This window comes from Myxocyprinus asiaticus, chromosome 28 (assembly GCF_019703515.2).
Source record: "Myxocyprinus asiaticus isolate MX2 ecotype Aquarium Trade chromosome 28, UBuf_Myxa_2, whole genome shotgun sequence".
In the NCBI taxonomy this organism is placed as follows: domain Eukaryota; kingdom Metazoa; phylum Chordata; class Actinopteri; order Cypriniformes; family Catostomidae; genus Myxocyprinus; species Myxocyprinus asiaticus.
The window spans coordinates 37291927-37316500 of record NC_059371.1 but is presented as its reverse complement, the minus strand read 5'-3'; the positions used below and the strand labels follow the sequence as shown (position 1 = coordinate 37316500).

General features: G+C 36.8%; 1 protein-coding gene across 3 annotated transcripts in view; it reads left to right on the top strand.

Moving 5' to 3' along the window:
* The window catches only part of LOC127418733 (terminal uridylyltransferase 4-like), a 38043-nt gene that overhangs the window by 1953 nt on the left and 11516 nt on the right, over positions 1-24574 (top strand). For 2 of the 3 annotated variants that reach the window (XR_007893540.1, XM_051659475.1), the window contains exons 2-27: positions 3230-3721; positions 4972-5117; positions 6641-6757; positions 7289-7466; positions 8786-8874; positions 9000-9051; positions 9382-9451; positions 10193-10319; positions 10416-10535; positions 12038-12223; positions 12296-12470; positions 13819-14324; positions 14582-14732; positions 14884-14970; positions 16515-16618; positions 17571-17628; positions 17715-17818; positions 18173-18262; positions 18565-18678; positions 18816-18893; positions 20464-20674; positions 21140-21187; positions 22814-22896; positions 23029-23144; positions 23540-23694; positions 23987-24090. Coding sequence is in view for 2 of the 3 variants with exons in the window: in XM_051659475.1 (XP_051515435.1) it covers positions 3295-3721; positions 4972-5117; positions 6641-6757; positions 7289-7466; positions 8786-8874; positions 9000-9051; positions 9382-9451; positions 10193-10319; positions 10416-10535; positions 12038-12223; positions 12296-12470; positions 13819-14324; positions 14582-14732; positions 14884-14970; positions 16515-16618; positions 17571-17628; positions 17715-17818; positions 18173-18262; positions 18565-18678; positions 18816-18893; positions 20464-20674; positions 21140-21187; positions 22814-22896; positions 23029-23144; positions 23540-23694; positions 23987-24090 (3696 nt within the window). In the remaining variant the exon portion in view is untranslated. The remainder of the gene's footprint in view (positions 1-3229; positions 3722-4971; positions 5118-6640; positions 6758-7288; positions 7467-8785; positions 8875-8999; positions 9052-9381; positions 9452-10192; positions 10320-10415; positions 10536-12037; positions 12224-12295; positions 12471-13818; positions 14325-14581; positions 14733-14883; positions 14971-16514; positions 16619-17570; positions 17629-17714; positions 17819-18172; positions 18263-18564; positions 18679-18815; positions 18894-20463; positions 20675-21139; positions 21188-22813; positions 22897-23028; positions 23145-23539; positions 23695-23986; positions 24091-24574) is intronic. The other variant, XM_051659477.1, reaches the window with a different exon arrangement.

Below are 24574 nucleotides of genomic sequence, written 5' to 3'. Positions count from 1 at the left end.
AACAAAATTATTATTAATAATTTTAATAATTTTAAAAGAACGTTTGTCCCTTGATTTCATGTTATTGGTTTTATCAATGTTAAAAACGTTATTTTTTATGTTTAAAAAAAAAATGTTCTTTTAAATACAAAAAGTTGATTTAAATTCAGAGGCTGCTTAAATGTGCATATAGTGATTTTTCCCAGTATGATAAAAAGTTATTCACATTTTAACTTATATTTTCACACAAAAATATTTGGTGTTGTACCCCACTGAACCCTCAAAATGTGGTGTTGTAACCATTTAACCCTCGTTAGTGTTAACTTATTATTAACTTGCTTAATTTGTGAAACAAAATTAAATAATAAAGGAAAGAACAACAGCCAAGTTGTCCTTTATGAATAAAAATGAATGTTAACGTGTTACAAAACGTTTACCCTCAGCGTTCATAGGCAAAAACTGAACTAAATGGAAAATTTCAATATTTTGTACATTGGAAAGTCAAACATTTTTGAGAACGACCCATTTGCAATTTGGGTCAGTTCCTCACATAAATCTGTTGTGACTTGAAAACATGGAACACAGCACGAGTCATATGGACTACTGTTTACGGACCCAGTTATTCACTTTTATTGTAAGCGAAGTGCGTTTTAAGGGAGCACGCTACAATTGCACATCAATTTCGTCATGAATGAACCAAGAGAATATGTAAAGATGCTCATTGTTGTACTTGTAGTAAGTGGTGTTTTATAAAAATAAATGAACTGAATGGTTTAAAATTAACAAAAATAATTTGTTTCAATGACATCTCGAGCATAGTGCTTGAAAACCAATACAAATGTGCTTGAAAAGTCCTTGAATTTAACTTTGAAGCATCTGTACGAACGCTGCATTATGAAGGTCTGTTAAAGGCCAAAGTATCCATCGCTTTTCTGCGTGCCGATACCTCTTGCACATAGTGGTTGATTTAAAAAATAGAAACTAAAAAAAAAAACATCCATGGGGATGGTTGGGTCAAAACATTTGTCACGTATATCAAAACGAGAGTTATGAAAATGAAACGCACATACCTATTTAATGGTGTAAAATCCCATTGATTTCAGTGAACAACATCCAGTAGAACATTTTAGTCCAAAAGTGTGCACATTTCGAAACATTGATGGATTCTCATGTTTATTTCAAATGTATTGGAAGGGACTTTTGCATATTAAGATATTCATCTTATAATATCTGTATGAAGCATAAAAATAACATTTAGATTTTTTGAACATGTAGTAAATAAAGAAATGATTACAGAAATATATGGTTTGTCTATATTTTCCAAGCAGTCTCTTGTATTTTGATATGTTTATTGCAGCTGTCATTTGCTCCACACTAAATATTTGATAAATGATATGCTTTCTGCCTCATTCTATGAATACAGACAACATGAGAACAGTAAAAGAAACTGTTATAACCACTCAATTATGATTTAAAATGATATATATATATATATATATACAGTAGATAACGTGTAATTGGTAATGTTTACATTCTACATTCTAAACTAAAGGCTATGCATGACCATAATATGCACCTCTTGCCATATGTTATGAAGTAGTTTGTTGGAGTAAGTAATGGAGGTTTAGTCTTCTATGCAGAATGCTTAAACGGTGGTTTAAGAGTGTAGTTCTACACATAAATGTGTTTTAGGGAAGAATCCCCCCCCCCCTTTTTTTTATTTATTTATTTAAACACATGGGTGTATTCTCATTTTATGAAGTCACCGTATATGTCCTAAAACACTAGTCCTTGCAATATCTTCAGTTTTTTCTCTTTTCGAAAATGTACATTTTTGAAGGTGTGAAGGGGAGGGGTACACGTCAACCTATCGCTAGACTTCGACGGTTTTGCTGCTGTTTTTTTTGAACAATGGCACATTTTCGCAGTGGAGAGCTCGCTCACACGCTCATGGTAGCCAGATTGCACAAATAAAGCATCACACTGGGCAGAGTTTAAATTCTGTAGTTTATCATACATAGATAATCGAAATATGTAATTTGCGTGCGGACTCTCTGCTAGAAAAACTGTGCTGCGACCGAAAAGTTATAGGCTCTGGTATACTTTGTTTTTCCCATACTATTCAGTCTGTACTCGAGACATATCGGCACGCTGAAAACCGAAGTATTCTTTGGCCTTTTGTCCAACTTCGCAAAATCAGGCTGGTACAATTTCAGTCATACTAAAGCGCTAACATGAAATTATAAAAAGATGAATTATTGTTTTAATCTGACTGAAATCGATCTTATAAAGTGCATGTAAACGTACCATACGAGTCAGTAGTAGGCTAGTATTTCATTCTGAATGCAGGCTCTGTTTGGATTCATATACTACTCTTACTTTTTTTTTTTTACAATAAGTAGTGTGTGTACAGTGCACAATATGGGAATCTGCATGCATAGAATAGCCTACCTGGTTGACCTGCTACTTTTATTGAAAGGATAGTTCACCCAAAACTGAACATTTCCTCATCATTTACTCACTCTCATGCCATCCCAGATGTGTATGACTTTTTTCTTCTGCAGAACACAAATGAAGATTTTTAGAAGAATATTTCAGCTCTGTAGGTCCTCACAATGCAAGTGAATGGTGACCAACATTTTGATGCTCCGAAATGTATATAAAGGAGGCTTAAAAGTAATCCATGGTTAAATCCATGTCTTGAAGTGATCGAATCATTTTTGGATGAGAACAGACCATAAAATAACTCCTTTTTCACTGTACAGCTTGCCATTACAGTCTCTAGGCTCGATCATGGTTTCAAACTTGTTTACACGTCTTATTGCTTGATGCATGCGCAGAGCGCTAGATGGCGCTAGGAAGTGTAATCGAGCTTGAAATCATGAACGCAAAGGAGACTACTGATGTCAAAATATATAGTGAAAAGGGAGTTATTATTTGGACTGTTCTCATTCAAAACAGATTTGATAGCTTCAGAAGACATGGATTAAACTATAGCATTGAATGGATTACATTTATGCTGCCTTCGTGTGCTTTTTGGAGCTTCAAAGTTTTGGTCACCATCCACTTGCATTGAATGGACCTACAGAGCTGAGATATTGATTGAGCACTGAGCACAATGGATATATTATAGTATTCTACAATACAATGTGTGTGAATTGACCTTTTGACCATTTTTAACTTTCACTCTCCAATGAGAAACTTTTCATGGATAAACATTCTGAGATATCCTGTCCCATTTCCTTTCCAGATATCTTCAACCCAAAGCCCTTTTGGGCCTTTTTTTCAATCTCATTCGGAGAGAAGTAGAGTGGCATGGATGACTCTAAGAGCCCCGTGAAGGTGGTCAAACCTTCCCGCTCGAATAGGGGCAACAATTCGTCCTCCAAACCCCAGAGGGAGAACCCTAAGGCCCCAAGTCGAAGCAAGGACGGCGTCCCCCGGGTGAAAGAAGACCTGCAGGGCAGCCGTAGCAGCGGCCGGACCCGCACTGGCAGCCCTCAGGAGCCGGAGAAAGCTAAAGCTCGCAGGTTGACTGGCAGGACCAACTCTGGGGAGAGGGGGAAAGGAAAGACCCAAGCCCAGCTGAGTGAAGCCCGTCAGCAAGCCCAGGAGAGCAAAATTCCAGGCAGAGGCAGTGGGCCGGGAAAGGACGCAGGATCAACATCGTTGCCCAGCACACACGAGGAGAGGGAGTCCTCAATGGAGAACAGCACCATCACAGATAAAGACAAGACACCTGGTGAGAAAATGCAGACTGACTCTTTAGTTTTTATTAGAGAATATGTATCGGCCAGGGCTATTAATGAGCTAATATTAATTATATTAGTAAATATATTTGAAACCCAAATTGACACTGAAAATTACAAGTTTTGAAATACAATGGCCAACTCCTTTGTCTTGCTAAGGCTAATTTCCTTGCTAACACTTTGTATCTTCCTGAATACGCAGAATTAAATTTCATTTGGCAAAATTACAGCATAATTGTAAATGACGCCCAATAAAATTGTGATATTTACCTTGACTTTTCTGTTTTCTTCAAATATAATTTGTCTCATATTTCATCTCAAGCATGCTCTTCACTGACAAATTTGTCTACTTGACTAACAAGTGCACTAACTTTTGAAAAAAAAACTTTATTAGAGGCAAAATTGTTTGTTGTGGTGGAAATAACCAGAGTTTAATCATGTCGTCTACGAGTAATTTAGCACCAGGTTCTCCACAAACGTGCAGTGCTTGATGGGAGATCAACTGGCCGCGCCACGGCACCTTGTCGAATGGCTCTCAGATTTGGCCGGCCATCAATATCAGGTCATCTACGTGTGATTTAGCACCAGGTTCTCCACAAACATGCAGTGCGTGATGGGAGAGGGGCGGCACTCAACCGCTCGCGCCACGGCCCTTGCGTTCCGGCTGTCAGTTTAAGGTCATCTACGAGTCACTTAGCACCAGGTTCTCCACAAATGTGTGGTGCGTGATGGGAGAGGGGCAGCACTCACTCGAATGGCTCTCCTCGCTGGCCGGCTATCCCCGACCAGTCGGAGTCCCACGGCACTGCAGTATCTTTACGTTTAGGGGGATTCTGACTTAGAGGCGTTCAGTCATAATCCCACAGATGGTAGTTTCGCACCAGTGGCTCCTCAGCCTGGCACACGCACCAAATGTCTGAAGCCTCTCGTACTGAGCAGGATTACTATTGCAACAACACATCATCAGTAGGGTAAAACTAACCTGTCTCACGACGGTCTAAATGATTAAGTAATAAATAAATGATTAAGGCCTGGTGAAAAGTTGACAAGTAAGTTTTAATGAGACCTTCATACAGCAAAAGTGATAGTAATAAAAATGAACCCCATGGACATGAAATTGGTCATTTATTTTAGAAAAATAAATTAAGACAAGCTTTTGAATTGTGGCTTTTTTGGTAGGCACTCTGTTTTAATGATTGGGGTGTTTGTTTGTTTTTTGTATGTCTGTTCCTTTAAATCACAGGTGTGGATGCAGGTAGACAAAGAGGCAAGCCTGCAGCTGAGGTCACAGAGGTCATGGAGTTGGGAAACTTGACCTCTGACCAGCAGTTAGGCCTCAAACAGGCTGAGGAGAGACTGCAGAGAGATTACATACACCGGCTGCTTAAGGTAACACATAACTGATGCATTCAAACAATACTAGAGAGATCTTGTCAAAATAGTTCAATTGGAAGTACTGTGAAGTCCTCAAAATACTACGAATTTCGTTTGGAAAAATCGCTGTTCACGTTTGTCGTTCTGACTACAAAAACCTAAATGGAATTGACTATGTCCACACCACAGCTGAAAGTGGCCCAAATCAGATTTTTGCACTCGCATGCGACAGATCTGTTAATTGGATGACAGTGTGAACCATCAAAAGTGCATAAGCATGAAAACATACAGAGATTATCTTCAGAAATTATATGATAGATGTGGGTGAGAAAAAGATCAATATTTAAATCCTTTTTTACTCTAAATCTCCACTTTCACTCTTACATCTGAAAGTCACATGTGGTGCTTGTTTAATTCACTTTCACACCTGAAAGTGAATGTAAAAGTGGAAATTTAGAGTAAAAAAGGATTTAAATATTGATCTTTTTCTCACCCACACCTATCATATAATTTCTGAAGATATAGATTTAACCACTGGAGCCTTATGGATTACTTTTATGTTTCCTTTATGTGAATTTTGGAGCTACAAAGGTCTGATCACCATTCACTTGCATTGTAAGGACCAACAGAGCTGAGATATACTGGAAAGCTTGCTTCTAAAACAACCAGGCCAATTTAACTGTTACACTAGTGTAAAATCACCATGCAACAACTGCTTTATGCCGCACAATGAGTTAGTAGCTAACAGCTAGCGGTCGTGTTATTGTTTATGATCAGTAATATTTGTGTCGCGTTTAAGATGATGTCACGGCAGTAGAGGCGGCACAACTATGACGATCAGCCTATAATCCCACCCACGTTGAGGCGGCACTAAAGTGCAGTGGAAAAGCAAGCTCAGAAAAGTAAAGCGAGCAGAGTCGAGTTGAGTCGAGTCGAACCGTAACGTGCAGTGGAAATGTGCCAGGGTTGCATGTGGTGAAACAGTCTGATTTGGCAAGTTATCCAGCTATATAAGCTCAGATGGGCAACAAAAATTTGTTTTGTCGTTTGTAGTCTGAACAGCAAATGTAAAAAAAAAATTGGGGTTATGTTTCAAAGTAAAAAAATAAAATAAAATCAGTAATTCATGATGCAATTTGACTAGCATCTACAGCAATATTGACTATCTGTCTAACTGTTGTAAAGCTTGAAAAAAAATAATGCAACTGTATAATTCAAGTGGATTGTTTGGTAGCATGTTTAAGATTTACTTTGACTGCTGTCATTGACTTTAGGTGCAACTCAAACTTTGATCAAGCTATTTGCATGAGTATATCAGACTATTTTACCTGCTATAATTGCATGTTCACACTCATAGGTTGATTTTGCTTTTGAATGACTGTGAATAGCAGGTTGTTAATTTCATCTGAATCAAACGAAACCCTGTTAATGAGCCGTTAAGGGTCTCTTGATTTCTCTACCATTTGCATGTCTTTGCGTATCAGTGAACAGATGTCACTCATTGTGATTGGTTTCTCTGTCTCTGTGTATTCCAACAGCAATCTCCTGAGTACCCAAATTTTCAGTATCTATGCAAACTGTGTTCAGTCCATGTGGAGAACATCCAGGGTGCTCACAAGCACATTAAAGAAAAACGCCACAAGAAGAACATCATGGTGAGCGATGCTTTTAACGTATAGTGTTGTATAGGAAGCTTGTTCCTGTGTGTTCACAATGTCAAAGTCTTAAAAACCCAGTGAGCTGTCTACATAGACAGCAATTTTTTAGGGCATTTATATTGCAAAACTTCTGTGTAGGTATGCTTCTCACTAGGGCTGTTTCTGAAATAGCTTACTACCATACTAACTATAGCTGCAGTATGTAGTATGTATACTGTGCATGGTATGCAAATTGGATGACGTACTTCATTTGTCCAAATGTCATCAAGGTAGCATGTACAGTTGTATATTTGGGATTAATGCCTATTTCACTTACTATCTTAGTTTCTGTTGTTTTTAAAAATAGTACACCTGTACACATTATATACTGCAAAGTATACAGTAAGAATTAAGCTTGTATTCCATTCCGAGCATAGCCAAGGTTTTAAGGCACATTCACAAAGCAGTTCACTTTATGATGCTATTTATCTGCAAATAGCTATATTTCTATATATGAGCAACTTGTTTATGTTGGATGTGTCTTGGCAGGAAAAGCAGGAAGAGAACGAGTTGCGAGCGCTGCCGCCTCCCTCTCTTGCCCAGTTGAGGGCGCTAGACTGCGCTGTGCTGGAGGCTGCAAAGGTGCACGGTATTTCAGACGAAGATTTTCAGCTGAGGCAGGCCGTGGTGTCCCGAATGGAGGACATCATACGTAAACAACTCTCAGGTATGATAAAAACAGAAGTACAAAAAGAATACAAAATGTAAATAACATTAGATGTAAACTGAACTAATACCATTCTAACAATTATAGAGCGGTGGGGGGAAATTTCAACCAGTTCAAATTTAAACGATGGTGTTGCAGTCAGAGTTAGGGTGTGTTCACACTTGGCAGGTTTGGTTCGATTAATACGAACTCTGGTGCGATTGCTCTGTTAGTGCGTTTCATTTGAACAAATGTGAACGCTGTCACCCGAACCTTGGTGCGCACCAAACAAGCGGACCGAGACCGCCTGAATAGTGGGTCTCGGCCTGCTTCCAAACGAACTCTGGTGCGGTTCGATTGATATATGACCGCAACCTGGACCAAAGACGTATAAACGGACCAAAAACAGGAATTTGCCTAATAGTGACCTTAAGCATACCTGATTCTTCTCATCATAGAAGCTATGTTGCCCATTACAGTTCGGTACAGGTGTCGGAACCGCCGTCAGCCGTCCTTGCAGCATATCTTCATTTGTGTGTGCAACGGAGGAATTCCTGGCGCTGTTGTGACTCCTTTACACATTTTATTAGCTCGTCGTTTGTTCTCAGCTGATAAAAACACCACCATATATAAATCTAACGAGCGCATGTAGCCCAGCAGCCAGCATTGTTTTGGATGTTCGGCAAATTCCGTCGCAAAATATACATCATAAAAGCTGTCCAAACATTACAGTATTAAACATATTAAAGATTATGTTTCATGTGTATGAGCTCAACATACTCTGATTGAATTGTTTGAATCAATTCTTTCTAGATTTTCTTTCTTAAAACAATAAAAAAATAAAAACCAGTGTTAGTGCATTGTTAACACCTTTCAGTATTATTTTTTTCTAGTCAGTTTCCATCAACAAGCTTTTTGATGTGTCTTTTTTGTCTTGTCTTCATTATCGTTGACGACAAAAAAAAAAAAAAACCTTTGTCAAAGTTGATGAGATTAATACTGGTGGCAATGTTGAAAATGAAAGGGAAATGTATGTAGACTTTGCATGTAGAATTTCTAAACATCCAAAAGTACTGCTTATTTCACTGACATAAATAGAGAACATAAGAAAAAATATACAGTTCTGCTCAGATCTTTCAAAGATTTGATGCCACTAACTTGGCAAATCCAGTAATTAGTTCTTCCTCAAAAGTTGTCATTGTATCAACCCGATACCTCTTAAACGCAACTTTGACTTAAGCACTTTAAGCGTCTTGCAACCCCAAGTGTCGTCCTTTTTGTTTTACAGAGACTGTTAAAAATATTTTTCTTAATGTTCTCTCTGTCTTTCTCTGATGTAGCGTGCTCTCTGCGTCTCTACGGATCCTGCTTCACCCGCTTCGCTTTCAAAACGAGTGACATCAACATCGATGTGTCTTATCCTTCAACTGTGAGTGCTTATGCATATGGAGTGTTTTTTTTTTTTTTTTTTTGCTGCACCAGTGAATGCGTGTAAGTAAATTAGTTTATTGACCATGTATTATGGACAATTAAATAAACATTTATGTTCTGCAGATGACTCAGCCTGATGTGTTGATCCAGGTGCTGGAGATCTTAAAAAACAGCGGTTGGTTTGACTTCTTTGTTCTTCATGAACACCATCAGTCAACAGTTTGGACATACCTACTCATTCTTTATTAGTACTATTTTTTTTCCCCACCTTTTAGAGTAATAGCAAAGTCATCAAACCTATAGGCAAAATTTCTTTTTGTGTAAGCAAATAATTTCAATGCATTTATCACAAATCTGTAAATCAGAAGTTTTGTAAGATATGGATGTCTGATTGGTCCTACGTATATGTATCATAGATATTGGGTGCTTTTACTAGCAGCTCTCAGATACACAAAATACTTGTTTCGAGAGCCCAAATTAACTCGAGTTTCACTTTTGTTTCCAGTGGAGTTCGTCGAGGTGGAGTCTGACTTTCATGCCAAAGTTCCTGTTGTCTTCTGCAGAGATGTGGCAAGGTCAGTTTTATTATCTACAATAAAACGAATATACGTAAGCTAATAAAACTGCTAGAGCAACAAATGTACTGCAAGAAAAAATACACTAAAATTAACTAGGGCTGTCGATTTAACACGTTAAATTACTGCGATTAATTATATTAAAAAATAATGCAATTAATCATGCCTCCGACCCATACGGAAATTTGGTTCTACGGAACTTTCCTACCATTGGAGTAATTCAAGATGATGATGAGTTTTTCAGCGTAATAAACACAGCATTCTAAAAACACAGTGCTCATGACTAGAGATGCTGAAAACTAGTGAAACACAGTGCAATCAAACTCTGATGCATGAGTATATAGACCGACAATTAATAATAGTGCAGATGGAACTCAGCCAAAATGTGACTATGTTCAAAGATATGGAAATAAAACAAACAATATTTTGTCTTTTACGCCACTTTTTGTATTGTCGAAATGCTTTTACTTTACTGCTGCCTGCCACATATGTATATTATGCGATGTGGCCTATTTGAATTGTATAACATTCATATATTATATTTATAATTATTTTAATTATTAAATCATCTTTATTTGGGGGCCTTTCAGTAAATATTACGATTTTTGATTGCGATGAATTTAATTAATTAATTGGCACGTCATGTAATTCGAATACAAATTTGAATCGATTGATAGCACTAATATAAACATATTAAAATAATCTTTGAAAACCAATTTGAAGTGTTCTTTGTCTCTACAGTGGGTTGATGTGTAAAGTGAGCGCAGGAAATGATGTTGCGTGCCTCACCACTAATCACCTCGCAGCTTTGGCCAGACTGGAGCCGAGACTGGTGCCTCTGGTGCTCGCCTTCCGTTACTGGGCCAATGTATGAATCACCAGCACACAGACAATCACAGCTGTCTTATTATAGCTGATTCAAATTATAATTGAGGTCTAATGAGTGTATATGTGTTATTTGTAGCTGTGCCATATTGACTGTCAGGCGGAGGGAGGAATCCCGTCCTATTCTCTCTCTCTGATGGTCATCTTCTTCCTGCAACAGAGGGAGAAACCCGTCCTGCCTGTTTATCTAGGATCCTGGGTAAGAATTATTGTTTTAGTAGTTTTAATGACTAATTCTTATTCCGATGGAGTTTTTTGGCATCATGGTCAAAAAGGCAGTTTATTTTCAAGTGAAACATATTAATTCAACAGGACATAGTGTAGGACAGGACTTGATTTTATATATCAGGATTTGATTGGCTATCAACATGTCATTATATTATGCTATCATATCGATAAGCCATGATATTATTGATCAATATTACATGGGTCTCTGGAATACACAATGCTGAAGGATCAATGGCGCCATCTAGCGGTCTGATATTTCTGAGTAACAACCGCACATTCGGAGACGAAGGCATACCAGACCGCTCATCCAGGTATTGCGAGTAATCTTTCCTACTTTTCGGATCACTGTGCAATCTCTACGTAAGATGATAAAAAAAGCTTCTCCTAAAATCAATGTTTCATGTCCATTTATTTATTTATTTGGCTAGTAGTCTTCTAATAAGCTGGACAATGAACAGTCTGGCAGTCATTTTCACAAAATAAACACCCAACAGAATTCCGAAACATACCGGAGGTGGAATTGCATGATTACGCAGTTACACAATTTCAACGCAAATCAATATTTTATTTCCATTATTTATTTATTTATTTGGCAGTAACCATGTAATAAGTAGGATAATGTACAGTCATGATCATCACCCTTTTGGGGTTTATTTTACAATAACAAACGGCTGGCTGAACATGATCCCTTACATATTTCTGGGGCCTTGGATACGTCAGCAGCAACTAAGCAAAATGTTCAACTTTGTAGTCTTTAATTTAAATCGAATGACTTGCTCTGCATCTGAAAGGACTTTCCTTTTCAGCCGAAGTCAACAGGGAAAATGTTAACCAATAAGCAAATAGCTATTAAGGCATCGTTTTGGGCCACTGTAGTATGAAATGCAACTTTCTGAAAATGTTCCAATTCTTAAAGCAGTAATTTAATGTTGATGTAATAAAGATTACTGCAATGATTGCAAATAGAGATAAAACAAAAAGAGCATTTCCATTGAGATATGTAGAGAGTGAACTTGGTTGGTGAAGATTAAGGTCAAATGGCATATTTCAAATAATGATTCAGTAATGATGTCTGACAGCAATGGTATCATAAATTGCACTTCTTTTACTTTAGTTCATGCTAAAAAAAGTCTATCAGGCTGGTCCAGGGCAATGTTTCTATGGAAAAGATGATTGGCTCTTTTAGCTGAAATGGTGGGACTTCCATTCCTACATCCACCATATTTAGCATTATGATTTCTCCCATTCATATGTGTAGGAGTGACTCATCTCATCCTATATGGTCTTTGTAGAATTCCCCCACTTTTTCGATGCAATCAATTCCTGATGAATAAAATCGAGTTGAATATTAACTTTAAAATATAAAAAAAATGGTTGTAAATGCTGCATGTTTACTTCAGATCAGCTTAATTAGTCTATTTACATCAATATTTCATGCAAAGTTGATGTTTTTTATGGTTGCCTGTGTGGTAGATCAAGGGCTTCGAGGTGACACGTGTGGATGAGTATCATCTAACGGGAATGGAGTCAAGTCTGTTTGTGGGGTGGGAGCACAGACCTGCTCCTCCAGGTGAGGGCCGAGGAGAGGGCAAAGCCAAACCTGAACCCAAAAATCCCACTGAGAAGAGAGAAAAGAAGGGCCAGCACATGACGGGCAAGGTGACTAAGTTTTATTAAAGAATCATGGAGTAAAGTCCGAAGATTTTTTTCTTACAGTGTATTTGTCCGTAGGCTCGTTTGACTTTGGAAGTGACGGAGAGTGCGTCTCTAGGTCAGCTGTGGTTAGAGCTCTTGCGATTTTACACGCTGGAGTTTGCCCTTGAAGAACACATCATCAGCATCCGCCTGAGAGAACTGCTGCCGCGAGAACTCAAGCACTGGCCGCGCCGCAGACTCGCCATCGAGGGTAAGAGATGATAGAGGACAGATGGAACTGGAGTTTTGAATGAATAGTCCACTCAAAAAAAAATTTCTTATCAATTTAGTTACCCTTATTTTGTTCCAAACCAGAGTGACTTGTTTTCTTATGTGGAATGAAAAAGTGAAAAACCTGAAAAAGGACCCAAAAGTATCATAAAAGTAGCTGTGCGAAGCTGAAGACATATAGGTTTCAGTGAGAAATAGAGGCTAGCACTTTACAATACGGTTTAATTTGTGAACATTAGTTAATGCATTAGGTATCATGAACAAAATACTTTTACAATATTTATTAATCTTATTTTATGCTAATTATGAAAATACAATTATTAATTGTTAGTTCATGTTATAATACGTTAACTTATAATTGTAAAAAAATGTATTAGTATATGTTGCAATTAATATTAACAAAGTGGTGTGAAAGTATTGTAAATTGTGTTAGCTAATGTTAACAAATGCAACCTTTTTGTTAAGTGTTACCAAAATCGGACTGTCACGATTATAGCATTTTTGCTGATAAGTAATTGATAATGGTCATACAGATAATAGCGATTAACGCAATTGTTTTAGGGCTTGTCACAATTATTATGATTAATTATCATACAAATTGTCAAACTACTTAGGGCGTATGTGTGCTTAATACACTTCAAGAACTTATTTATTCCTATTTAACTTGGAAACATATAATAAAATAGGGATATGTTATTTCCTTTAAGTCTTCAAAAACTTACTGCACAGGGGTAAAATGACATGAAAAATAATATCTTTTTAGTCTGTTTGGTCCAACCTGTATATTATGTTACATGACATTACATGTAGTGCTTTCTGTCGATTAAAATTGTGATTAATCGCATGAGTTTTTATAGTTAATCACGATTAATTGCTGATTTTTAAAGTGCTGGGAAAAAAATATATATATATTTACAGTATATAATACTTTTTCTGTCAAAATGCATTTAGTTCCATCTTAGTAAAGAAAAGAAAACAAGATGTAACAATAATGTTTTATTAACATTTTCCAAGCCAAGCATTCCGCAGTATAAAGATAGAAATGCAATAAAATAGCTTCAATTCAAGTGACATTAAGCTTTCTCAAACTCTTAAGTGGGAGGTTAACTATATGGCATATCTAGTCCCCGTAATTTGCGTTTTCATTGCAATGGGCATTAAAATCTCTAAAACCCTCATCCTCCATAAAATTAATAGTGGCTATCCACTTTGCTACAGCAATCATCAACAGTCGTGAAGCAGCATTTACATGATTCGCGCCACTTTAAACTCCACAGGAAAAGTGCTTGCATAGAACCAAACCAAACAGTGTGGTTTGCATGTTCCAGACCCGTTTGCGCTGAAGAGGAACGTGGCTCGCAGTCTGAACAGTCAGATGGTGTTTGAGTACATACAGGAGCGTTTCCGTATGGCGTACAAGTACTTCGCCCGTCCTCAGAGCAGGAACGCAGCGATCGGCAGCCGCAGAATACAGAGGAAGAAACCCAGACACCACGGCAGAGCTCAACCGCACGCTCGTGACGACACAGCCAAATCTGACAGTCTGAAGCGTAAGAATACGGAGAAGAATGGCGAGGAGGACGACGATGGAGACAGCAGTGATAATGAGGAAGATGAAGAGGAGAAACTGATAAGAAAAGGTTTCACAGAACTTCTTGTGAAAGAAATGCAGGATGAGGTCTCGTCTTCCGCCGGGTCCCCCTCCACACTGAACGGCCTGCTGATGGACAGTGACGAAGAGGAGGATAATGAAGAACACGAGACGGAGCAGGACACTATCGCTCCAGAGGACATGCACTATATCTTTGACAGGATGATCTTTACTGGAGGAAAGGTAACTGCACTGGTTAAAGTAATACTGTTACATAATGAATATGAATTATTCATGTCAACATATCAATGAATACACTAATGACTCCAGTGCTTATGGTGTATTATGTACCTCATGAATTAAGCTCTGCGGCATGATACCATGATGGATAGTTGTGATTATATTCACAATAAGAAGAATTTACCCATGCTGTGAAGTAATGCACATTATCTCCTCAATTTACATGAAGTGAAGTTTCTAGTGGTTGTTTTGCTTTGCAGCCTCCAACAGTAGTGTGCAGTATCTGCAAGAGAGATGGTCACCTTAAAGATGAGTGTCCTGAAGACTTTAAGAAGATCGAGCTGATACCTTTGCCGCCCATGACTGAACTCTTCAGAGATATCCTGGATGGCCTCTGCTTGCTCTGTTACCGTAATTGTCAAACAGTATTTTACCATGCTCCATAGTCATCACTCCAGTGCATCAGTTTAACTTCCAACTACCTTTTTATTAGCTTTTTTGCCAAAGCATAATTTTCATTCAATTTGTGCTAACTTCAAATGCAATGTTTTTGTGTTTGTAGGTGAGCTGTCGCCGTCTCTTGGAGAGCAACAGAAGAGGGAACAGATTTTGGCCGGTCTGGAGCGCTTCATTAGAAAAGAGTACAATGGTGTGACATGCATGCATACAACCACACCAGAGCTATTAATTTTAACAACAACTGTCATGAAAGTAAAAACTGTCATCGAAAAAATACTTTCATTAAAGCTGAAGTGTGTCACCGGCATCACCAAGCGAAAGTGCTGAAATATAATCACTTTTCAAACAAGATAATAACTGTTTTCCACCACAGAGCCACACTGTTGATGCTTTTTTGGAAATCAACCTACGAATGGCTTTCTTATCGATGCCTCTGCATATAAAGCTGGAATAGGCTAAAGTTAGGCCTTATGGAATTTATATATTCCCAAATTCCGTTAAAATTCCCCAATTCTGTCTTTTCCGTTTTCTTTTTTTCTGAATTCTCTGTTTTAAAGTTTAATCAAATGTTATAAATTATTTGTTTTATTACATTTTACTATCAGTAGTAATATATCTGTTGCAATTTCTTCAGTTTCACTCGTTTACATAAATTGAGCTTTCATTTTGGTGGAAAACCGAATGAAGCACTTTTAGTTTGTATATTTCTGATGACAGCTTCTCACTTTCAGATTGGCATTTCACTATATGTCTGAGTGTGCTTAAAGGCTGCAATTTATTTATATAAATATATAGTATGCATGTGCTGCTCGCTTCACAGTGAATAAGGGCTCGGTTCTTTGTTGTCTACACACAGAACGTGCATGATTTTTATGATGCTGTGTTATCAGTGTATGAGAGGTAGGCTTCACACATTCACTTTGAAGCATGCAGCACATGCAGACTGTATATTTATTTAATTACATCTCGGCCTTTTGTGGTTAAATCATCATACTAGGGCATATCATGATTTTACTCTGTCTGTGTTTTCCACATCATGGAAATCATAAGGCCCTATGAAAGTATATTGACACACATCTCCTTTAAAGGTACACTCAGTAATTTTGTTTGCTCATAAAAAAGTTTTACTCCTATAGAAATTAATTGTAATTGTAAAACAAATTAATAAAATCAAGACCACTCACAAGAGATGGAGACTCTAGTCATATCAGTAACCTTATAAAAGCTGTTTTATTGTATATGGAGAGGGTCCCCTCATGGGGGCTGCCATGTTAGGATCACATGACCAGCCAAATAATACTTGCTTAATCTCCTTAATCGCCTTGATATGGGATACATTAACTCATGGGTTAAATTAATCATAGCTAACTGTAAATAGTACATTTCTACAATGACATCTGTAATTGAAAACTATTGGTTTTGAATGATGCTGCATCCACACCACTAGGTGTAGTGCACCTTCAACTAAAATAAAACTGAAGGTTTTGAAGAACTTGAAGTTTTCAAAAGAATAAAAAATAAATTGCAACTACAGTGTGCTGCAATAAAAACAAAAACGTAATTGAAATGCATGAAATAAAGACTTTAGTTTTGATGATAACTGTTAATTGCTGGATAGTGAACTTTTGCCAAGAAGGGACTGTCTACTGACAAATAAACCAATTGTAGTTTGCATGCTACTTGATAGTTGTTTTTTCTCTGTCTCTCTCTCTCTCTCTCTCTCTCTCTCTTTAGATAAGGCTCAACTCTGTCTGTTTGGGTCTTCTAAGAATGGCTTTGGGTTTCGTGACAGTGACCTGGACATCTGTATGACACTGGAAGGTCATGACACAGCAGAGGTACTGCACACGGGGACATTTTAACCATGTTACCCCTTTTAAAGCTGCTGCTTTTTCGTTTTGCTTCCTTTTTTTTTCACATTTATGGAATATTTAGTGAGTTATTGGCATGATTTATCATTGACCATATAAAAAAAAAAAAAAAATTTGGCTGCTCTTAATTTGCATTTAAAAAAATGTATAATCTTTGTATGGTTAGGCCAGTATTGGAATTTAAAAATTGTTAGACTTATTATATTTTATTTTATTTTATGGCAGGTTTCAAAAGAACTAAACAGCTGTCCATTTTCTCTGCTTTACATTTAGAATGTTTTGACAACATTTTTTTTTACTTCTTTTGTATTTATTATTTTTTTTAAAGGCAAAACAGGATAGATTTATGGTATTGGGCATCATATCAGTTATTACATAAAATAAATACAATTATTGCTTATTGTTAAAGGTTCAATACAAGTTAAGTTCAGTCGACAGCATTTGTGGCATAACGTTGTTTACCACAAAAATTAATTTAGACTCGTCTCTTCTTTAAAAAAAAAAAAAAAAAAAGCAAAAATCTGGGTTATAGTGGGGCACTTACATTGGAAGTGAATGGGGGGCCAATCCGTAAACGGTAAAACACTCACTGTTTCGGAAGTATAGACAAAAGACGTAAACAATATGTGTGCTAACGTGATTTTAATGTGATAAAATTGCTTATTAACCTTTCTGTGTAGCATTATATCCAATTTTACCCTAACAACATAAAACTATGATTTTAAACAACTTTACAGCTCAAATAATACACAAGTTTTAACATAAGAATTCATGTAAGTGCTTTTAAAAAATTATAAACTTCACTTTTCTGCCTTCGATCCTCAAAATTGACCCCATTCACTTCCTTTGTAAATTCCTCAGTGTAACATGAGGTTCTTTCTCATGATTGATTGTTCTTGCTGTTTTGTTTTTCTAACAGAAGCTGAACTGTAAGGAGATCATAGAGGGTTTAGCCAAGATGCTGAAGAAACACACAGGTATGTAAGTGTTTGTATTGAAACTGCAGTTAGTTTCAATTGATTTTTGAGCACTGACCGATTTTTTTGATGTCTGTATGGATCAGGTCTGAGGAATATCTTGCCTATCACAACTGCTAAAGTGCCTATAGTGAAGTTTGAACACAGGCAGAGCGGACTAGAGGGAGACATCAGTCTCTACAACACACTGGTCAGTCTTCTCTATGGGTAGTTAACTTTGGAAAAGTTGACGTCCTGCAGTAATCCCTGTAAAACTATTTTAAACAGCATCTGCTAATTATTTTTAATGATTATACATGCAGTTTGATGGTTGTAATTAATAGAGAGACGATTTGGGTTTTTTTTCATACCGCAGGACTATTTAAAATGAGCAAGTGAAGGCAAAAAGGTCTTTTAAAACACCTAAAATATACACTCTTTCTTGTACATATATACATATTTACTGGATATCTTGATGATCATTAAAAACAGTTAATAGCATAGATGTTAGGCGGCAGCTACCCACATATTTATGAGGTGTATATACATTTATTTTGTTTGTCAGGCCCAACATAACACCCGGATGCTGGCTACATATGCTGCTATAGACCCTCGTGTGCAGTATCTGGGCTACACTATGAAAGTATTTGCAAAGGTAAGACCAGATATCGCTTAATTAATCGTATATCTTTGTTTCTTTGTTCCAGCAGCGTAAAACCCATAAAACTAAATGTAAATAAAAATACAATGTTCCCTAAATAGTCATACTCTGTGCATACAGGTAGCTTGAAATCCATATTAGTGCCAAAAGCCCCTGTATTTACATTTTATCTTTCAATCTTTGTGCAAAGGCAAAATACTTACTTTAAAGTAACAAATATGTACATGCTAAAAAAAAAAAAAAAAAAGTAAAAGAGAGGCGTTTCTAAACCTAAATTTAAAATGTGTGTTTTGTAGCGCTGTGACATAGGCGACGCCTCTAGAGGAAGTCTCTCCTCCTATGCTTATATCCTCATGGTGCTGTATTTCCTGCAGCAGAGACAACCACCTGTCATCCCAGTTTTACAGGAGGTACACACACATACATTTCTGCACCGATTTATTTTTTAGAGAATAAAAGTCAACTGCAAAGACATATCGTTTTGGTTTGACAGACAAGCCAGAATTGTTTTGTCTAATTTGTAAGTGTTCTGTTTGTTGTTCTGCAGATTTTTGATGGCAACACTGTTCCTCAGAGGATGGTGGACGGCTGGAATGCTTTCTTCTTCGATGATCTTGATGAGCTGGTGAGTGTCTTAGCACGGTTCTGTGTTAATGCATGTTTTTTTGTAGTCTACATGTTGTAGTCCACTTATAATTAGGGATGCACCAATATGAAAATATTTGGCTAATACCGATTTTAACAAAAACCTTTAGGCCTATACTGATATTTTACCACTTACCTTATTTTGTAATCAGATCACTGTTTTACTTTGAAATTATGCTTTAAAAATGGACAAAGAGGTACAAAAGCTCTTTTTACTGTTCTAACAATAAGTAGTTTCCATTGAACATGGATTAGATCTGTCATGACAGGCTGAAATTTTAAAGAGAGCCACAATGAAAGATAAATAGAAGATAAAAAAAAATTAAATGTGAAAACACAATGATTGATAAGAATTGAACCTTATTCTGTGCTTCTAAAACATTCAAAATAAAAGAACTCACATTTTACATGTATGTATTGTTATGATAGAACATTACAAATTCATACTATGTATATGATGGGCAATTCCATGGAAATGTCAACCATATCATGGAAAAATAAAAGGTTTTAACCAAAGGAACAAATTCTGTCTAATAGTGGGATAATGGCTAATGCCATCTGTACCGCTAGAGGGCGCCGCTTGCTCACACAGCACTGATGAAGCGCTGAATGCAGACTAGGCCATGTTGCATTTTCGATCTTAATTAAATCAATCATGAAGCATTAATGGATATCATAATAATGTCTCAGAAGTCAAAGTCTGCTGGTTTCAAAGCATTTTGGATGGATTTATTCATCATGTAGCCTAAAGGTAAGTACCGCTTTCACAACTGTAACGTGTGAACGAGAAAGGAAAAAAATTAAATATTGCATGTTCTTAGGAGTGCCAACCCTTCTACGTATTATGGCAATTATTATTTATGGTTTGTGCATTTGAATTCACTGAGTTTTTACAAAGTGTGTTACTAATTCATTCTAAATAAAGAATAGTTTTTTCATATGAACGTTTTCATGTTTATAACCGATATGCCGATGGTTTTAAGTTGGTCAGCAATTGGCCAATAAATATCGGCAGCCAATACATTGGCGCATCCCTACTTATAATCTTAGTCAAGGTTTATTACACCAAAACTAATCTTAATTTAGTTTTTCATGACTATTTTCCAACCTAGATAAGTAAGTTCTGTTTTAATTGGCCAATCTCTTAAAAATAAGTGAAATGCCCCCAACATGTTGCTGAAAACTGAATTGGTGTCTGTCTAAGAACAGGTGGTAATATGTTAATGTGATCATGGTGATGACGTTTTATCAAGTTTTCTGAGCAAACTGTTTGCAGTTCCGTTTAATTGAGTGGTTTGGGTGTACTTGGGAGGGAAATTGCTCTTGTGTAGAGTAAACCTTGCATGCAAGCCATAGTTATGTCTGATTCGAGAGTGAATCGTTGTTCAGTGAATCATTCAGACAGGTTCACAAATCGGTCTGATTGATTCATTAGCGAATCAGTCTGAATTTAAAAAGCCGGAAAGGTCATGGCATGACAAATGATGATGCTCAATGCATTTTCAAGTACAAGCAGCATGTTAAAGTTTTAAGTTTCTGTGTGTGTACAGCAGCGGCGTCTTCCGGAGCTCCATCAGAATAAGGAGAGCGTTGGAGAACTGTGGCTTGGCCTGCTGCGTTTTTACACCGAAGAGTTTGATTTTAAAGAGCATGTCATCTCCATCCGACAACGCAAGCGCCTCACCACCTTTGAGAAGCAGTGGACCTCCAAATGCATCGCAATTGAAGGTTGGAACTGCAGACCTAACCGGATGCCACTCAGTAAATTGAAAACGTTTTATTGGTTTCTTGGTTTCATGCTGGATAGCGCCATCCACACTGAAATATCATTGGAGGTTTACTACCTACTTTAAGATCATGGCGCAGTCACTCCAAAACCCACTAGCCAATGAGAACCTATCCCTTTTTGTGGCAGAATCACAAAACAAAAATTTGACAGCTTAAATGAAAACTCTGGGAGTTAAAGGAATCGTAGAAAAACATTAATTAAGGATGCTGCTTATTATTGTAAGTTTTAACTTGGAAGTATTTTTTGATAGTTTTAAAAGTAGTTTTAAAAAGTTATGTTCAATACTATTGGCACAAATCTAATCCTATATAAATCAAACATCAAATATGTACTGATGTTTTTTTTAACTTCTTGCATAACTTTTACTTTGAATGAGAAAAGGAAAATGACTGTGCTTAATGACTATTTTTTTTTTTTTTTTTTTTTTTAAATGACAGATCCCTTTGACTTGAACCACAACCTCGGTGCTGGAGTCTCTCGTAAAAGTAAGCAGAAAAATATTCCATTCAACATTTTACAGTGTCTTTTAGCTCTTAACAGCAATTATTATACACAGACAAATAAGTAAAAATTTTCAAGATGGTAAAAATAATATAAATCAAGTTTAAAACGCATCTGCTTAGTACTTAGAAACGTAATCTTTGTGTTCATGTTGATTTCATGTTTTTGAAAAAAATAAATAAAATTAATAATTGTTTTGGTTAAATTACTCTAAAAATGTCAAATGGTGTAACTATATAAAAGAGGACTAAAACGCACATTGACATGAAAATAAATGAATTTGCCAGACAATTATTTTGTCATTTTTATTAATAATTAAATATAAAACTGAATCACTATTTATTCTTTAAAAAGGACAATAATAAAAGATTACACCATACTACTCATTAAGGGTTTTCAAGAATTTCAACCTTCTAACAAGACTTTCTTACAGTTTTTACTTTAAGTAACAAAAAATGAATGAATTTTGTCCATCATAAAAGTGGTATTCAAATCATCTTCTGGATAAATAGCAATTTGTTTTTGTTGTTTTTTTTGGAATAAATTAATAGTCCTTGACCAAAAAAGTGCATCATGCCATTTACCCAAGAATATGGTTCATTGCAGGGTCAGACATTAATGGGGGCCCTGGGAAAACATGCCACCAAAATTCAAAATATGGGGGCAAAAATGCCCCCCTAGTGCATTCTTCAGTTTTTTATTTGTAACATCTGATATACTGGTACTATCATGGTCCTAGTTATGCATTTTATGGCATAAATACGAGTTGATGTTGACTTAATTCTTAAGGTAAGAGGTAATACATACTCAATCTTCAGAATTTGTGTTAATGAACTGATTAAAGAGAGAGTTCACCCAAAAAAGAAAATTCTCTTCATTTACTCACCATCATGCCATCCCAGATGTGTATGACTTTTTCTTCTGCAGAATGCAAACAAATATTTTTAGAAGAAAATCTCAGCTCTGTAGGTCCTTACAATGCAAGTGAATGGTGACCAAAACTTTGAAGCTCCAAAAAGCACAAAGTCAACATAAAAGTAATCCATACGACTCCAGTGGTTAAATCCATGTCTCAGAAGCGATATGATAGGTGTGGGTGAGAAACAGTTCAAAATATATCTCCTTTTCTCTATAAACCTTGACATCAGCAATCTCCTTGGCAATCTTGATTTCAAGGTTGATTACACTTCCTATAGCGCCATCTAGCGCTCTGCGCATGCAACAAGCACTAGAAGTGTAAACGAGCTTGAAATCATGATTGTGCCTAAAGATTGCAGTGGCAAGATGTACAGTGAAAGAGGAGTTGGATTGCTTCAGAAGACATGGATTAAACCACTGGAGTCTTATGGATTACTTTTGTGCTTTTTCTGGGATGACATGAATGTGAAATGATGAGAGAATTTAAATTGTGGGGTGAACTATTCCTATACATTAATGCAGGTCATAAATGGATGAGACTCAGTTTATTTTTAATGGTTAGAATAAGATGCCCTCAAAGGTAAAAATGCCCTTGAAAATCAAATCCCGGGGGCAAATATTGCCTCTTAATGTAAATCGTAATTTCTGACACCGGGTCATTGTTTCTGACTCGCTCACTCTGCTCTCTACAGTGACTAACTTTATCATGAAGGCCTTTATCAATGGCAGGAAGCTGTTCGGCACCCCGTTCTACCCTCAGCCTGGAACAGAGGCGGTGAGTCACAAACGTATTACAGCTGCTCTTCAGTACAAGCACTCGAGTGTCGCACAGAGTGCTATTAATCTCAGATGATGCCCTCATTCTCTACACATTCAAACAAAAACTCTAATTTTCTCTCTTTCTCAGGATTATTTCTTTGACTCAAAGGTGTTGACAGATGGTGAGTTGGCTCCAAATGACCGCTGCTGTCGGATCTGTGGGAAGATCGGTCACTATATGAAGGATTGCCCAAAGAGGCGCAGGTGCAGTGTTTATGTGAAAAACTTATTTTAAAAGCAGTACGCCATAACAGGCAGAGTGCTGAAGTGATTTTACCACGATAAAGAGATGTTGTTAGGCACGACACACGATAAAAAAAGGTAAGATCACTGTAACGCACATCCTCGAGTGGTGTCTTGCTTTTTTGAAACAATGTTAACGGCAATGTGACTATAGAAACTAATGCCCAATTATTCAGAAAGCTGTTCGAAAACAATGTTTATTTTTACAGTTCCATTCAGTGGCGCAGAAATTGCACACTTTAGCTTTAATATGTGTGCAAGTATATTTCTGGATTACAGTGCTCACACATTATTTCAGTAGTGAAATGATCTTAAGGTCTTCTGTTTTTATTTTTTTATAATTTATTTTTTTTCAGAATCAAGAAAAAGGAGAATGAGAGAGAGGAAGAGGTGAGAGAGGAGGAGAGAGAGCCGAGAGAGAGACGCTGTTTTCAGTGTGGTGATATGGGTCACGTGAGGAGAGACTGTCCTGATTACAAACACCTGCGGCAGAGAGGAGCGCCGGGACCAGGTACAAGTTGATTTACACTGTGCAGCGTTCATCTGCACACCTCAAGATGTTTCACATGCTATTTTTCTAAAATAATAGTACACAGGATACAGTGTATACCAAGCAGTGTCTATTTTTATTTGGGTTTTGCATTTGAAAGTATTTATTTCCTTCATTTATTCATGATGTGCAAACTGAATTAGCCAATAGAAATGCAGCCTCTGTAAGAGGACTGTTGTGGTTATATATCAGCATTGTGACCTGCAGAGGGCACTGTTTGTGTTTAACTGATTACTTTTGTTTGCTTTTATAGTTCCTCACATGGTCCGAGGGATGGCAAGCTCTCAGTCTATCCCCATACCTCAGGGCGCTTCAGTCCAGGATCGGGTCGGCCGGAACAGACAGACCTCTGAATGTGTAAGGACTAAAATCTTGTGCAGTCAACAAGGGCTGGGCTATGTAGGTCAAAAATTATATCTAGATAGCTAGATCATTTTCTGCCTTTTTTACAGTTTCAAGTTTGGAACTAACTATCCGTTGTTGCCAAGAACTTTCGAAATGTTGGTAACATTTTACAATAAGGTTCCATTCGTTAACATTAGTTTGCATTAGGTATCATAAACAAACAATGAACAATATATTTGTTAATTGTTAGTTCATGTTAGTTCATAGTGCATTAACTAATGTTAACATGTACAACTTTTGATTTTAAAAATGTATTAGTATATGTTGAAATTAACATTAAGATTAATAAATGCTGTAAAAGTATTGTTCATTGTTAGTTCATGTTAAATAATGTTGTTAATTTAAGTTAACAAATGGAACCTTATTGTAAAGTGTTATCAAAATGTTTAATGCAATGGCTTATATACAGTGAAAATAATCATGACGTGTTTTTTTG